The 14,686-nt window shown below is 39.8% G+C and overlaps 1 protein-coding gene across 1 annotated transcript in view; it reads left to right on the forward strand.

Annotated features, from left to right (window-relative positions):
- The window catches only part of SMC3 (structural maintenance of chromosomes 3), a 54,268-nt gene that overhangs the window by 305 nt on the left and 39,277 nt on the right, over positions 1-14,686 (forward strand). The window contains 4 exon segments of the mRNA XM_027775068.1: positions 869-944; positions 10,486-10,524; positions 12,265-12,332; positions 14,040-14,111. Coding sequence (XP_027630869.1) covers positions 869-944; positions 10,486-10,524; positions 12,265-12,332; positions 14,040-14,111 — 255 coding nt within the window.

Here is a 14,686-nt window from a genome sequence, read left to right on the forward strand (position 1 = left end):
CCCCCGGGCTGGTGGGGTAGGGATAAACGCCCGCTCGCGAGGGCATGGGCTGCAGAGAACTGGGGCTCGCCTCTGCAGCCTAGGCCTCCCCGCGGGGCGCCCGCCTGCGGGAGGCGGGATCTCAGAGGTGCGGAGGGCCTCCCCGGGCGGGCGAGGTGCGGGTAGTGGGGGACTAGCCGGAGGTGGCAGGGACCTGGCGGGCGGGCAGGACCGTCGTCCCGCGGAAAAGGCCCCGCACTGGCGGTTTGCTTGGGACGCGGGGAAAGGCCGCTCGCCCACCGCGGTGACGCCCCTCGGGGCTCAGGCTGGGGTGTCAGCTGTAGCCGGGGGCCTGTTCCAAAGCCGCTTTACCCGCGAAGTGTTAGGGGCCCTCCTTTTGCAGAATGTGTAGCGCCGCCTTATTCAGTTGTTTTGTTCTGTCAATGTTTCCCGCGCGCGAGGACACCGCGGAGGTGAACCGGGTCCCAGTTGTGGGCGTTTTTCCGACGAACTCCCAGCGCTCCCCTCTGGAACGATGGCTCAGGGCTGGTATGCCTGACTGGAAGGGGCACACGCCGCTCTGGGCGTCCTGAGACCGGGCACCTTTCTGCCCGCTGGAGGTGTTTTCACCATAGTGTATTGCATGTGCGATGTTCCAGTGCACCTCCAGTGTGCCGGATTTTGAGATTCTTAATAGGTTACTAAATAACTCCGACACAAACGGCAGTGCACTGGCAGATACGAAATTGCATTTTCCAAAATGAGTTGTTCTTATATGGAATGGAAGGTTTGCTGTCTTGCATTTAATGAGAAACAAGAAAGACATGCAGGAGAATATGTTTGGAAGTTTGTGAGTGTATTCTCAAAAAATCTCTCTTTTATTTGTTAGGTGATCATACAGGGTTTTCGAAGTTACAGAGATCAAACCATTGTAGATCCCTTCAGTTCAAAGCATAATGTTATTGGTAAGTGTTTCTGGTTTACTAGATCAGATTTACAGATCTGAGCTCTACAGATATATATAAATTATGTCCATGTGTAAATGAGCTTCAGGGGGCAGAGGCTGTCCTTGAATATTAAATAAATGAGTATTTTTTTGTAGGAAATAACTTCTCCATTTTTTATTGCAGTTACAAATTGTTTATTTTATAAACTCAAGATGTTTGGATAAGATGATCATAAGTTACTCCTTTTTATTTGGATAACCTTGTATGTGCATGTTTTAGTAACTTTATGTTTGTTGTGAATGACACTAAGTTTAGTGTTTGAGCTGTTCTGTTCTTGATATATCCTAGTTAAAATGCTCATTGTTGCCTTACATCAAAGGTGATCATTCTTTATCACAAACTAGATTGTTCTCAGGTTTCCCCCGTGTCATTGTCTTGAGGACAGACCATGTATCAATAGCTTGATTGGAAAAGCATAAACTTTGGAGCATAACATAGTGGGATTCAAATACACTATGTCTGGCACATATTGAAAACTTGAGTTTACTCATTTGTAAAGTAGAGATGATACCTGTCCCATTGGGGTTGTTGGGAAGATTAAATGCAAAAGCATGTGTAAGTGTAAGGATAAAGGGTTAATGGTGATCGGCATTAACAGTAGTTAGAGGTTCTTCAGATAATGCGTATTTTGCTGATACAGCTAACAATCACGTTTTCCAACATGTTGCTAAATTTTTAAGGGATAGATAGAAAGAGTGCTTCTAGATAACACAACAGATGGTGCTGTTGACACAGTTCTGCTATATGGTGTCCTCATTATGGGATGTATTATTAATAGTTTGCTCAGCACCATGACAAAAGAATAGACTAGTGGCTTAAAGAACAGAGATTCATTTTCTCATACCTCTGAAGGTTAGAGGTCCTTGAGCAAGATACCAGCATTATGAGGGCTCTCTTCCTGGCTTATAGACAGCCACTGTCTTGCTGTGTGTTGGAGCCCACCCTCATGACTTCATTTAACCATAATTACCTCCTCAAAGTACTTGTATCCAAGTACTGTCCCATTAGGGTTTAAGGTGTCAGCATGTGAATTTCAGGAGGACACAGTTTATAGTCGAGTCCATAGTGGGGATGAGATTCGTGTACAGAATCAGTTAAAGGGAAATACTGAGTGCTAATGTTCCTTAAAGACCCTAGGAGAATCATATTTCCTTTATTTTGTATGCAATAATAAAATTTAGAGGAATAGTTTTTCCTTCCCTCAATATAACCTTATAGCTAGGAATAAAGGACTCATACTATTGTTTTTTTCTCTGTGGCTCTAGTTACTGAAGAGTCAGTTAATTAAGTTTCTGTACTGTAAGCATAGCTTAATTGTAGTGGGGTCTTACCTTTTGATTACTGGTGCTTTCTGATTTTCATCACTCAGAAAATCTTTAGCAGCGGAAGAAAATAAGCACTTGCTAGATTTATGTTATTTCTTTATCTTATATTTTAAAATAGATAAATATCTTGGGCCAGCAGATGGCATGGAGGTTAAGGCAGCTGAATTCCACATGACTAGCTGCATGGTTTGATTCCCAGACCTAGCAACTTGAAGAACACACCAGGTGCATATGCACACGTGCCCAAAGTGTGCCCAGAATCCCAAAAGGAGAATGGAGGAGGAAGGATTGTGGCATAGCCATTCCCCCAGGGGGTGATTTCTCTCTTTCTGTCTCTCTCTCTGGCGAGCATGTACACTATATCAAACAACAACAACAAAAATTTTTTAAGTAGATAAATATCCTAATATTTCCCTTCTCCATTTTCCTCTTGTGATATTGAGCATGCATGCACACGTGCCTGGCGTGGTTTAAGTCACCAAATCAGGACTCAAACCGTGGTCTAGTGGGAGTCCAGCAACTTAACCATTATGCCATCTGCTGGTCCCTCAGTTGTACAATTTTATAAATAATCTGTAAAAAGACTATTATTATCTAGAATGATTACGTTACATCTTTAAAGTCTGTCAAATATTTTTGTTTTAGATATTTTTTGACAGCTATTTTAGTTTTACCTTGGTTGCAGCATTAAGAATGTTAACAATTACTGTTTCAGAGGAAAGTTGTATTCTTTCCCTTGTTTCATCTAGAACAACCAACCTAAGATGACTCTATTGCCAAACATTTTTCAAACAGTTGCCTTAATAATGTAAGAAAGACCAAAAGCATTATGTGCTGTAATTGACCTTAAAATTTCCCAGTAAATGCATGCCACATTGGGCCAGTCCCATAGCCCCATGGTTGACAGAGCCAGATCCCACATGGCCTATGGAGGTTCCAGGTTGAAAACCACACCTGGCACATGTGCCTGCATACTTGACCACCAAAAATCCCTGCAGAATGGAGATTAAGTGGTGTGACCATGCCCCATTGAGGAATGTTTTCTTTTCCTTTCTCTCTGGCCAGTGTTGTGCCCTCTGGCAGGTAAAAAAAGAATGTATACCACTTCGATACCTTAATGACTTTGCCCCTGGTGGGGGAAGCAATCAGGATGTGAGACCCAGTGTCTCTAGTGCTAGCATTTGGGTGTTTGGCATGTGTACCAGATGCAGTGTACATACCTTTAAACGTTGTTTTCTCTAGCCTTTACACTGTAGAAATATATGTTAATTATAAAACATAATGGGAAAGTATAAAAGCTAAAAGTAAGAAAATTAAAATAAATTGCACTCCTAGCCAGAGATTTATTTTTATTTTTATTTTTTATTTTTTTGCCATAGAGCTCTCGCCCTGGAGAGAGAGGGTAAAAGTGAAGAATCACTTTCCAGGGGTTATGGCCACACTGCAGTCCCTTCTCTTGGGATTTTGGGCACTCATGTACACACGCCTGGCATGATTTTCAAGTTGCCAAGTCCAGGACTTGAACCATGATCAGCCATGTGGGAATCTAGTGCTTTAATCACCACACCACTTGCCGACCTGAGATTGCTATTCTTAATAACAATCTCTGTTTTTTTGTCAACCCGTTTCCTGTAAAACAGAACAGGCAGGCTTCTAAAGCATTAATGGTAGGTACAATGTGAGAGTGAGAATGAGGAGAAAACTGGCCACAGCTTTATTAAGACATAGCTTGGGGCCTGCAGGTAGCATGATGGTTAAGGGCGTTAGACTCCCACATGGCTGACTGTGGTTCAAGTTCTGGACCTGGTGGCTTGCTTTCTCCCTCTCTCCCCCTCCCTTCTCTCCCTCTCTGGTCAAATTAAAGTTAAAGAAAATAATTCTTTTTAAAGAAGAAAAAAAGAAAAAAAAGACAGAGCTGGTTTGTGGTCACATTGGATAACTTCCAGGCAGATTTTTTGGACCCATCATGCCTTAGAGGGTTAGATAGGAGCAGTGTGAAGAGGGATTTATCTGTTGGTGACTGTCTTTCATTGGTCAAAGTTTATTTTGCAGGGTTTAATATCATTGTTACTTTAAATTTCCAGATGGCATGTGCACTTGCCAGAGATAGAGGAAGAGGAGAGAGAGAAAGCATTCCCCAGTGGGGCATGGTCATGCCACAATCCCTTCTCCATTTCTCCATCCTGTTGAGATTCTGGGCAGACATGCCCACTTGCCTAGAGTGGTTTTTTTTGGGGGGGGAGGTGGTTTGCTATAGTGCGCATGCGCTCGCCAGACAGACAGAGAGAGACAGAAAGCGAGAAATCACCCCCCAGGGGGGATGGCCACACTGCAATTCCTTCTCCTCTCGGGATCTTGGGCACGCACGCACACGTGCCCAGTGTGAGGTTTAAGCCACCAGGTCCGGGACGCGAACCATGGTCAGCTACATGGGAGTCCAGCGACATAGACATTACGTTAACTGCTGATCCCACCTGGAGTGTTTTTAAAGCCCCTGGGGCTGGGACTTGAATCACTGTCAGCCTTAACTTCTAGGCTATGGAGCTGGCCCACTACCTAGGGTATTAATTCCTTCATGCTTTTGGGTTGTGTTCCAGGAACTAACCCCCTGAAAGAGGTATAGCCGTCTTTGACTGGAACGTACCCCCAGGGTCGGCTGAAAATTCTCCATTGATTGGCAGCCAAGGCCTGGGTTGGGACAGGTGAATCTAGGGCACATATAAAGTGGGTCTACCTCAGTATCCCTTTAGTGTTTGTATATGTCTATAAGTATGCTTTTTAAAATAAAAAGGTATTTATAGTATAATATGCTGGAATTCTATTTATTCTCTTTCATAATAAACCTTGAATAGCTTTCCTTATCATTATAAATACTCAGCTTCCTTTAAAATCACTATACATGTGGCATTCCACTTTATGGGTAGAAGTAACTCCTAAGGAAAAAAATTTTTTTAAAATAATTATTTTATTTATTTTTATTTATTTATTTTTATTTGACCAGAGAGGGACAGAGTGGGAGTGGAGGTGAGAAAGTAAACTGCCAGGTCCTGGACTTGAACTGCCGTCTGCCATGTGGGAGTCCAGCACCCTTAACTACCATGCCATCTGCCAGCCCCTTAAGGGAAGTCTTAAAAATTTTTGTTATTGGGACCACCAGTTAGCGTAATGGCTATGCCGCTGGACTCCCATGTAGTCGACTGCAGTTTGAGTCCCGGACCTGGTGGCTTAAACTCACGCCAGGTGCGTGTGTATGCCTGCCCAAGATGCTGAGAGGAGAATGGAGAAGGGATTGCAGTGTGGCCATCCCCCCTGAGGAATGATTTCTTACTTTCTGTCTCTTTGTCTCTCTCTGGCAAGCACACATGCCCTATAGCAAAAACCTCTCCAAAAAAGTTTTTTTTCTGTTATTTAATGAATGTATTATGGTTTGAACAATTTATATTCATTGAATAACAAGGCATATCTTTCAACTTTCATTTAGAAATTCAAATGTGTGGGACCAGCAGTTAGCCTAATGGCTATGTCACTGGACTCCCATGTAGTTGACCATGGTTCGAGTCCCAGACCCGGTGGCTTAAACTCACACCGGGCACGTGTGCATGCGTGCCCAAGATCCCGAGAGAATGGAGGAGAAGGGATTGCTGCATGGCCATCCCCTCTAGGGGGCGATTTTTCGCTCTCTGTCTCTGTCTCTTTCTAGCGAGTGCATGTGCCCTATACCCAAAAAAAAGAAAAAGAAAAGAAAATTCAAATGGGTAACAAAGTTGCCCCAATAAGAACAGTACAAAGAGTACTCATACACCACATAGAGTCACACATTGTTAACATTTTCCTCACTTTAACATTTGTACTTTTTCTTGCACTATCTTTTTTCTTTTTCTTTTTTTAAGAGATTTTTGCTGTAGTGCATGTGCGCTCACCAGAGACATACAGACAGAAAGCGAGAAATCACCTCCCCCCACCGGGTTTGGGGGGATGGTCACACTGCAATCCCTTCTCCTCCTTTCTCCTCTGTGGATTTTGGCCATGCATCCACACATGCCCAGTGGGTCCGAGACTTGAACTGTGGTCAACTACATGAGAGTCCAGCAACATAATCATTGCATCATCTTCTGGTCCCTTTTCTTGCACTTTCTACATGTTCTCTTTTCCCCCTTAGAGCAGTTTATCTATACCATGGTCTTTTTACCTTTGACTTCAATATGTGCTTTGTAAGAATAGTGATACTCTCTTTTTTACTTTTTAAAGATTTTTTAGATTTAATTTTATTTATTTTAATTTGACTAGAGAGAGGTGGAGGAGGGCAGTGAGAAAGCAAGCCACCAGGTCTGGGACTCCAGCTGTGGTCAGCCACGTGGCACTGTCCAGCACTTTAACCACCATGCCACCTGCTGTTCCTGAATAGCTATATTAAGTAAATTTAACGTTAATGCAATAATCCATCTATTTTCCAGTTATGTTGATTGACCCAGTGGCTTCAAACTTAACTCCGGCATGTGTGCATGCATGCCCAAGATCCCAAGAGGAGAATGGAGAAGAGATTATGGTGTGGCCATCCTCCTGGGGGTGATTTCTCACTTGCTATTTCCATCTCTCTCTCCAGTGAGCGCATGTGCCCTATAACAAAAATCTCTCTGGGACTTGAATCACTGTCAGCCTTAACTTCTAGGCTATGGAGCTGGCCCACTACCTAGGGTATTAATTCCTTCATGCTTTTGGGTTGTGTTCCAGGAACTAACCCCCTGAAAGAGGTATAGCCGTCTTTGACTGGAACGTACCCCCAGGGTCGGCTGAAAATTCTCCATTGATTGGCAGCCAAGGCCTGGGTTGGGACAGGTGAATCTAGGGCACATATAAAGTGGGTCTACCTCAGTATCCCTTTAGTGTTTGTATATGTCTATAAGTATGCTTTTTAAAATAAAAAGGTATTTATAGTATAATATGCTGGAATTCTATTTATTCTCTTTCATAATAAACCTTGAATAGCTTTCCTTATCATTATAAATACTCAGCTTCCTTTAAAATCACTATACATGTGGCATTCCACTTTATGGGTAGAAGTAACTCCTAAGGAAAAAAATTTTTTTAAAATAATTATTTTATTTATTTTTATTTATTTATTTTTATTTGACCAGAGAGGGACAGAGTGGGAGTGGAGGTGAGAAAGTAAACTGCCAGGTCCTGGACTTGAACTGCCGTCTGCCATGTGGGAGTCCAGCACCCTTAACTACCATGCCATCTGCCAGCCCCTTAAGGGAAGTCTTAAAAATTTTTGTTATTGGGACCACCAGTTAGCGTAATGGCTATGCCGCTGGACTCCCATGTAGTCGACTGCAGTTTGAGTCCCGGACCTGGTGGCTTAAACTCACGCCAGGTGCGTGTGTATGCCTGCCCAAGATGCTGAGAGGAGAATGGAGAAGGGATTGCAGTGTGGCCATCCCCCCTGAGGAATGATTTCTTACTTTCTGTCTCTTTGTCTCTCTCTGGCAAGCACACATGCCCTATAGCAAAAACCTCTCCAAAAAAGTTTTTTTTCTGTTATTTAATGAATGTATTATGGTTTGAACAATTTATATTCATTGAATAACAAGGCATATCTTTCAACTTTCATTTAGAAATTCAAATGTGTGGGACCAGCAGTTAGCCTAATGGCTATGTCACTGGACTCCCATGTAGTTGACCATGGTTCGAGTCCCAGACCCGGTGGCTTAAACTCACACCGGGCACGTGTGCATGCGTGCCCAAGATCCCGAGAGAATGGAGGAGAAGGGATTGCTGCATGGCCATCCCCTCTAGGGGGCGATTTTTCGCTCTCTGTCTCTGTCTCTTTCTAGCGAGTGCATGTGCCCTATACCCAAAAAAAAGAAAAAGAAAAGAAAATTCAAATGGGTAACAAAGTTGCCCCAATAAGAACAGTACAAAGAGTACTCATACACCACATAGAGTCACACATTGTTAACATTTTCCTCACTTTAACATTTGTACTTTTTCTTGCACTATCTTTTTTCTTTTTCTTTTTTTAAGAGATTTTTGCTGTAGTGCATGTGCGCTCACCAGAGACATACAGACAGAAAGCGAGAAATCACCTCCCCCCACCGGGTTTGGGGGGATGGTCACACTGCAATCCCTTCTCCTCCTTTCTCCTCTGTGGATTTTGGCCATGCATCCACACATGCCCAGTGGGTCCGAGACTTGAACTGTGGTCAACTACATGAGAGTCCAGCAACATAATCATTGCATCATCTTCTGGTCCCTTTTCTTGCACTTTCTACATGTTCTCTTTTCCCCCTTAGAGCAGTTTATCTATACCATGGTCTTTTTACCTTTGACTTCAATATGTGCTTTGTAAGAATAGTGATACTCTCTTTTTTACTTTTTAAAGATTTTTTAGATTTAATTTTATTTATTTTAATTTGACTAGAGAGAGGTGGAGGAGGGCAGTGAGAAAGCAAGCCACCAGGTCTGGGACTCCAGCTGTGGTCAGCCACGTGGCACTGTCCAGCACTTTAACCACCATGCCACCTGCTGTTCCTGAATAGCTATATTAAGTAAATTTAACGTTAATGCAATAATCCATCTATTTTCCAGTTATGTTGATTGACCCAGTGGCTTCAAACTTAACTCCGGCATGTGTGCATGCATGCCCAAGATCCCAAGAGGAGAATGGAGAAGAGATTATGGTGTGGCCATCCTCCTGGGGGTGATTTCTCACTTGCTATTTCCATCTCTCTCTCCAGTGAGCGCATGTGCCCTATAACAAAAATCTCTCTAAAAAAAAATGAGGATAACTGTTCAGTTTCCAGCATTCCTTTCACACTTATCACTTTGCACTTGGTATTTCATTAGCATGAACCATCATTATTTACCTTTTATGATTGGTGTGGAGTCATGGATCATTCTTCCACTAATAATTTATCATTTATCTAGTTACTTTGGTGCTTACATTGCCCTAGATTTAGCCAGTAAAAGCCCCATCAGAGCGCTCCTCTGTATGACTGACTTTTCTTTTTAAGCACTGCTTTTCTGGCATATCATAAATGATCTCTTTGGATTTACTTTGCTTTAAAGGCGTTAACTTGGCTAATTTGCTAAGGATGTTTTGGTCAAGGTTGAGAAAGATTGATGTTCATGACTCAGCACCAGATCTTTCACAAGAGAGATAAACTCCTTTAATCAAAAGCACTTCATGTACTCTTTTATGTATAGAATTACTTATCTCTGAATTCATTTAGTATAAAAGTCTTATAATTGCTTATAGATTTTTTTCACTTCTTTTTTTTAGTAATTTGCTATAGGATGCATGCATTCACTGGAGAAAGACAGAGAGGGGGAGAGAGAGAAAGTGAGAAAGCACCCTCAGGGGGGTGACCATGCTGCAAACCCTTCTTCACTCTCCTCTCAATTTCAGGCATACATAACCTTGCATGTTTTTCAAGTCACTGGGTCTGAGACTCAAATCTGTGAAGGCTGCCATGTGGAAGCCAGCCACCTTAACCACCATGCCACTAGGTTGGCCCATAATTGCCTATACTTTTGTGGTTCTATGAGACTATGAGTGATATATGTGGTTGATTATAAACAGTTTAAACATGACAACAGTTTGAGAATTTAAGATGATAAGGTGTTTTAGAGGGTTAATATGTGCAACTAGATTTTTAAAATAGTGTGTATGGGAACTGGTTGATGGCGTATGGTTATGTTGCTGGACTTGCACATAGTCGACCATAGTTTGAGTCCCGGACCTGGCGGCTTGAAACTCTCGCTGGGCGCATGTATGTGCATGCCCAAAAAATCCCAAGAGAATGGCAGAGAAGAGATTGTGGCGTGGCCATGCCCTCAAGATTTTGGGCACAGTCACACACACAAACCTGGCATGAGCTTTATACTGCCTGTCTGGGACTCGAACCACATTTGAATACATGAGAGTTTAGTAACATAACCATTATGCCATCTGTTGATCTACCCGATGTTTTTAAAAAATATTCTGAAGTCTATATAAAAATTGCTCTCATTTGGTAATTAATATTTTGTTTACTGGTTTATTTTGTTTACTATTCTGTTGTATTTAATTTAAATTTTAAGATATTATATTCGAAAATTAGGCAAAGTTCTTTGAGTGCTTTTAATGCCATTGGTTTTTATATAAAATAACTTGTACTTTTGAAATTTTATAGTGGGCAGAAATGGATCTGGAAAAAGTAACTTTTTTTATGGTAGGTATTGTTTTTTTTAATTCTAACTGTATTAAAAACCTTGGTATCGTAAGGTAGTTTATTAAAATCATTGATTTCCTGAGGTTATGTCTGCATGAAACACCCAAGACACTTATATAGTTTAGTATAATTTATACAGTTTAGTTGCAGTTTAACATAGATGGTTTAGAGTATAAGGATATGAGTTCTGCTCTATAACCAGTCACTAATTAACTGTGTGAGACTGGATAAAACATTTAACCTCTCAAATAACTCTTTTCATTTTAAAAATGGAGCTCTTTAGGGCCAGCACGTGGCATGGTGGTTAAGGGCGTTGGATTCCCACACCTTTTTAAGCAAGTTAAAATAAAGAAATAAAGTTGTAAGACTCCAAAAAGATACAATGTATGAAAGTACTTTCTAAGTTAAATGCAGTGTATGTAAATGTTATACACACATATAAGGTAATGTGTAATGTACATAAATGCACTAGAATAGTTGCTACCATTTTGAAAAATTGTCCCTTCTTTTTCCATTTGTTTTTGTGTGTGTGGTGACTTTTTTTTTTTTTTTGGTGTTCTCTTACCCCTTTATGGCAGAGGGTAGGGATAGAGACAGAGTTACGTACTTACCTTTTTTTAAAGACATTTTTAAAATTTAATCCTATTATTATTTTTTAATTTGACTAGAGAGAAACAGAGAGAGGGAATGTTTGGCCATATGGGAGTCCAGCGCCCTTAACCACCATGCCACCTGCCAACCCCAGAGATAGGTACTTTCAACAGTGTCTCGCTGTGCTGTGATCTTCCTGTTCAGCCTCCCGACTAGCTGGGATTATGCAGTTCACACAGCATTCTCAACTTGGCCTGAGAACCAAAGCCTGGCTCCCTTGCATCTTCCAGCCTCCCAGATGGTGGTTCTGTGTACCACTGCATCTGGAAAGCTATTTCACCTTTTAAAAATTTTGTAAAACAAGTTTTCTAAACCAGTCATTATTTTTATAAGGATGGAAGGGTATAAAAAAATTTCAGATTCAACCACGATTATTGTTAGGTTGTATATATTATGTAGAACTTTGAAAAGTCTCTCTAAAGGTAGAATTCATTTCAGTCTAGTATCTCTGTTAAATCCTTTGGGAAGAAAAACAGTTAAGAGTCTGTGTATGGAGCAGGTTGAAAAAAAGAAATTGAACTTCTGGTTGAGAAGTGCTAGATGAAGAGTTGAGCAGAATAATTTAGTAAAAGCAAAGAATTCTATTCCTCTGTGCACAGAAATCTGAAGAGTACTCTGCCCTGTATACAATATAGTGGTTGTAATTTGGTGATGGGATGAGAATGGCTTAGAGTAGAAGTGTGCATTTCAGAATCTCCCCAGAGGTGATTATGAGACAACCAGTCCCACCCCTAGCATACACATTAATGCATGTACCTTTTCAGGATTTTTTGGTCATGTATATGCTTGTGTGTCTGGGATGTTTTGAAGTGGCTGGGTCTGGGACTTGAACTGTGCTTTTGACCGTGTGGGAACCAGCCGCATTAACTTCCATGCCACTTGCTGGCCCTCAGTATTTTTCTTGTTTTCTAACTGAATAGTCTGTTGTGCAGACAGAGTTTCTGTTTATTTTGTCTATATGGAACAGGTAATTCAGTTCAGCTGCATTGTCTTTCTTTGGCACAGTATATTCTGTTAGGGTATAGGAAGTTAAATATGTCATAAATTCTTTTTTAGACTATACTAATAGTTATATGTTTGTATTTCTAGCAATTCAGTTTGTTCTCAGCGATGAATTCAGTCATCTTCGTCCAGAACAGCGATTGGCTTTGTTGCATGTGAGTGAGACAGTTTTAAGACGTTATCAATATTATATACTTTAAAGAATACATTGTGAGTTCTGATTAAAAAAAAATCATTTGTTCAAATTTCAGATCCTTTGTGAACATAAGTCTATTTCATAAGTTATGCTCTTTGGTGAAATTCAGTATAATATGTTAATGCCAGATAAAGGCCTAATTTTCACATAATGAATAAAAGAAAATTGTAGAATTTGCATTAGAATTGGATATGTCTTAGATATAAATTTCTTTGAGGATATGTGGTCTAGTAAGGTTCTAGAAGCAGGTTTGTTGAGAAGAAAAAAGTTTAAGATAGGAGATTAGAAACTTGATGTGAACCAGAAGTTATTAGGGGCTTAGAGAAATGACCATTACAAACTAAACAATACATATGTTGTCTTGTTATTTTTAGTCATATTTGTACTCAGATAATAATGTAATTTTACAATATGAAAAGTAGTATAAAGTAATGTTAGACTTTTTATTTGTTATGAATAATGAGCGAAAGTAATTTTAGAATGAAAGATTTTAAAAGGCTGAAAAAAGTACATAATTTATCTTCTTTCTGGTTTGTATTGGGTCTTTGGAAAAGTCATGACACATTTTTCCATAGAAAAACAGAAAAATACATCATGACCTTTTGGATAACTTCTGTGTAATTAATTTTTTTAAAGAATTTTTCATTTATTTACTTAATTTCATTTGTTACTATTTTTTTTCAATTTTACCAGAGAGAGACAGACAGGGAGAGAAAGGGAAAGCAAGAAAGCAAGGTCTGGGATTCGAACCATGGATTCTTACTCTGTTTTTCTATGGTTAGCAAATGATATTACACGGAGTAATTTATCAAGAATAGAAGCTTATTTAGCTCACAGTTTTGGAGGCTCAAGGTCAAGGGGCCACATCTAGTGAGGTTCTTGTTGGTGAGCACTTTTTGTGGCGTCCTGGGGTAGCGCAAGACACCACATGGCAAGAGTGCTAGAGCTTGTGTCCAGAGAGGGACACAAGCTCTAGCTTGTCTCTCCCTTTTATAAAGTCACTAGGCCCTATCCTGATAACTTTATCTTATTGCAATTACCTCCCAAAAGCCCTGCCTTTCAACACCATAGTTAGATTAAGTTTCTGCTCTCTTAATATCTTCACAATGACTCAATGAATTTCACCATATGAATTTTTGGGGAATACATTCAAATGATAGCTATGTATTTCTTTTTTGATTTTATTGATTTATTAACTGGCTGACTTGGTGTATTTTTTTTTAATAGATTTAAAATTATGAAGAGTATCTGAAATGTTAAAAAAAAAAAAAAAGATTTCTAGTACTTACTAGGGTTCCTTTCCAGCATTTAGATGAGATAAGAGAAAAAGCCTCAAAGTGTATTAGATATTAGTATTCAGGTGGAATTAGATGGCTATTGGGTCTTATGATCTAATAATTAGTCTTCACAATAAAACTTAAATATATCTAATTTTGACATCTCTTGCATAGTTCTTATTTTTTATTTGGAGACGAGCTATTTGGTTGAGAAGTTTTGTTATACATATCTAATGTCTTTGCTGTATTGGCATGAGGGATATGTACTGATACAATAGAAATTTTTCTCCATTGAATTAAGGTTGTTATCATACTCTGCTTTAAAAAGTATGTAAATCATATTAAAGTATGATTTAAATGACAGGTTTCCTATTCTTGTCATGTTTTAGGAGGGGACTGGTCCTCGTGTTATTTCTGCTTTCGTGGAGATTATTTTTGACAACTCAGACAATCGGTTACCAGTAAGTTAACTTTTTAATTTTTTTTTTATAATAGTCTTAAGAATTTTATTGATGTAGCTAATTTTTTCTCATACTTTAAAACATTCATAGTTGTACTTTTATAACTTAGTTTCTGCTAAAATAATTCTACAGTTTTCATACTGACTTTGTTTTAAAATCATAATAAAAATTCTGGCAAGCAGCAAACAGATGTGCAAGCTGTTGTGAAAAATGTCTTTGAGTATTATATTCATAGCATTATTTTTAGAAAGAAAATTGAAATTATTTTTTAGAGGTTTTTTTTTGCTATAGGGTGCATGTACTCATTGGAGAGACAGGAAGTGAGAAATTACATACACACATACACACACACAGCCCATGGAGGATGGCCATGCCACATTCCCTTCTCCATTCTCTCAGGATTTGGGGCAGGTGCACACAAATGCCCGGCTGATTTTTAGCAGCTGAGTCTAGGTCTTGAACCACAGTTAACTGTGTGGAAGTCCAGTGATGTAACCATTATGTCATCTGCTGGTCCCAGAAAATTGAAATTTTAAAATAAATAGTTATGGTCAGGGATTTTTAAAGGACTATCA

Source organism: Tupaia chinensis, unplaced genomic scaffold (genome assembly GCF_000334495.1).
Source record: "Tupaia chinensis unplaced genomic scaffold, TupChi_1.0 Scaffold000520_1, whole genome shotgun sequence".
NCBI lineage: Eukaryota > Metazoa > Chordata > Mammalia > Scandentia > Tupaiidae > Tupaia > Tupaia belangeri.